At 56.9% G+C, this 2,083-nt stretch overlaps 1 protein-coding gene across 1 annotated transcript in view; it reads right to left on the reverse strand.

Moving 5' to 3' along the window:
- Positions 1 to 202: 202 nt before the first annotated feature.
- LOC104495126 (tropomyosin beta chain-like) overlaps positions 203 to 2,083 on the reverse strand; it is a gene marked incomplete at its 3' end in the record, with an annotated part of 3,230 nt that continues 1,349 nt past the window's right edge. Inside the window, exons 3-4 of the mRNA XM_010138056.1 lie at positions 830 to 1,002; positions 203 to 270 (exon numbers count right to left, since the gene is read on the reverse strand). Coding sequence (XP_010136358.1) covers positions 203 to 270; positions 830 to 1,002 — 241 coding nt within the window. The remainder of the gene's footprint in view (positions 271 to 829; positions 1,003 to 2,083) is intronic.

Raw genomic sequence — 2,083 nt, forward strand, 5'->3', positions numbered from 1 at the left:
GAGTTGCTGGGGACAGGCCAGCGTCTGGGGACGTGGGAGGCTGGAGGGGGCTGCTCTGGTGAAACCCGCTGTCCCTGATGCACCGTGCCCAGCCGCACCCACCAGCATCCTGCCCTGGGCACTGCAGGCTGTCCCTCCTGGGGACAAGCAGTGCTGGGGTCACGATGCCCTCGCAGAGCTATTGGGAAGGGGCTGTCAGTACCGTGAAGCTGCCGATCAGAGGTCAGGTACTGCCCCGTCTGTGCCACTATCTGACCCTCCTCCAAGTGCCTGGAGGGGGGGAGTGTGGGGTGTCACATTTGCACCCGTTAGTGCAGTCCCCATGGGCTTCGTGCTCTGCTCTCCAGTGTCAGAGTCAGGGCAATGCCAGAGCACGGCATTGAGAGATTTATTCTTTTAAGGCATCTCTCGACATTTTTTCTGAGAGCAGGATCTTGCCTGTATTGCTGAGATGGGCCCTGACCTGAGGGATGGGGACGCTCCGTGCTCACAGGTGTAGGCTATCCTGGCAGCCAAGGGGGGCACGAGGGTCCCAGGGAGGTGGGTGGGTGGTATCTGGGTTCTACCCTGTGCTTCCTCTGCTGGAGCCGTGAGCTGTGCTGCACCTCACTTTGGGAAGGAGGTGACACCAGCCCTGTCACTTAGTGCTGTCAGCACATTCAGGTCCCTGGCGCAGGGACCCGGTGACTCCCAGAGTCCCATACACAGCACAGCCTCGCCAGGCTTCTTCTTGGAAGTGGGGCCACTGTGCTGGCGATGGGCTTCCAGACCTGCCCACGGCACCCACTGCACCCAGCCTGCCCTTCCTGACCTGCTCCTGCTCCTTCACCGTGCCTCTCCCCGCCTCCAGCCCTTCCCTGGCGGGATCAGCGGTTCCTGTGAACTGTATCTGCTGGGATGGGAACTCTTCATGCCGAAGCCTGCAGACTTGATGTGTGAGTCGCTGTCGATCGACAGCGGGGCAACACGACCCTCCCGCCCAGGACGGTATTCTACAACTTCCTGGCAGCAGAAACCAACCCATAGCCCCTGGCCAACTTCTGCCCAAGGCCACCGTTTACTCATTCCTCTGAGCCCCACTTTGGGCATGTTCCGTCCACGCTCAGCCAGGTGCCACAGTGAGTTTGCCCTGTCTCAAACCAGCACAGATCCAGCCAGACCATCGTGAACCCCTCTACACACAGCAGCTAACCTGCCCAGCTCAACGTGCGTGCCACACTCCAGGATAAATGTTGCCTTCATGAAGATTTTCAGTGTTTTAACTACCGGGTTTGCTATCCAACTAAATTGATCAGGTCCCTAGAGTCAGCAAATACTTCTCGGGGGCTCTGGGCTGCCCCAGGGACTTGTTCTGCTGCTGCTTGTCCTTGTTTGCTCACCCCTGTCCTTGGCGGCCACCTTGGAGATTTGACGCATCTCCCCCATTTAGCTCCATAAACCAGCTGGGATTGAATTTTTTGTCCTCAATCCCAAAAACCCTGGCCATGCCCTGCTGGCTGTGGTCCATTCGGCTCCCCTTTAGCTTCTCCTCCTGTTTCCAGTGTTGGTTTTCATCAAAGAAGGACTGGCTATCAAAAGGAGGATTTATTTATAGGGTGTCAAATACCCTGTGTGGCACCACAGGTGCTTATACCCTGTTCCCAAGCGGCTCCGTGGCCACACACAGCTGTTCCACCCTTCATCCTGGCCGGGCACAAGCCAATTTCAACACCTTCCTAACATCTTTCCAGTGGGATCCATTTTCCAGGAGAAACATCAGTCATGGCACTAAATAAAACTCTTCTTGGCCTTCTCCTTCCCAGAGAACAGGGTGGCACATTGGGCCCCAAACTGACAGAGTCCCCTCCATGCACCCTGAGCATCCATCCTTGCAGCCAGCTCTCAGCAGCTGGCCATGGACAAGACCTTTTTCCATTTCTCTACTAGTTATGCTTTCCTGCTACAGTTTTTCAAGTGCCACAGAGTTTTTACTACAAGCATTGTGGAGGCGTGTGCCTGGGGACCAGTGACAGAGCTCGGGACATTTGTACCCATTAGCTCTGGGGAGCCAGGCAGGCGGCTCCAGGCAGGCATGGCTGGCGTG

The sequence above is a fragment of the Buceros rhinoceros genome, unplaced genomic scaffold (assembly GCF_000710305.1).
Source record: "Buceros rhinoceros silvestris isolate BGI_N320 unplaced genomic scaffold, ASM71030v1 scaffold17056, whole genome shotgun sequence".
NCBI classification, from domain to species: domain Eukaryota; kingdom Metazoa; phylum Chordata; class Aves; order Bucerotiformes; family Bucerotidae; genus Buceros; species Buceros rhinoceros.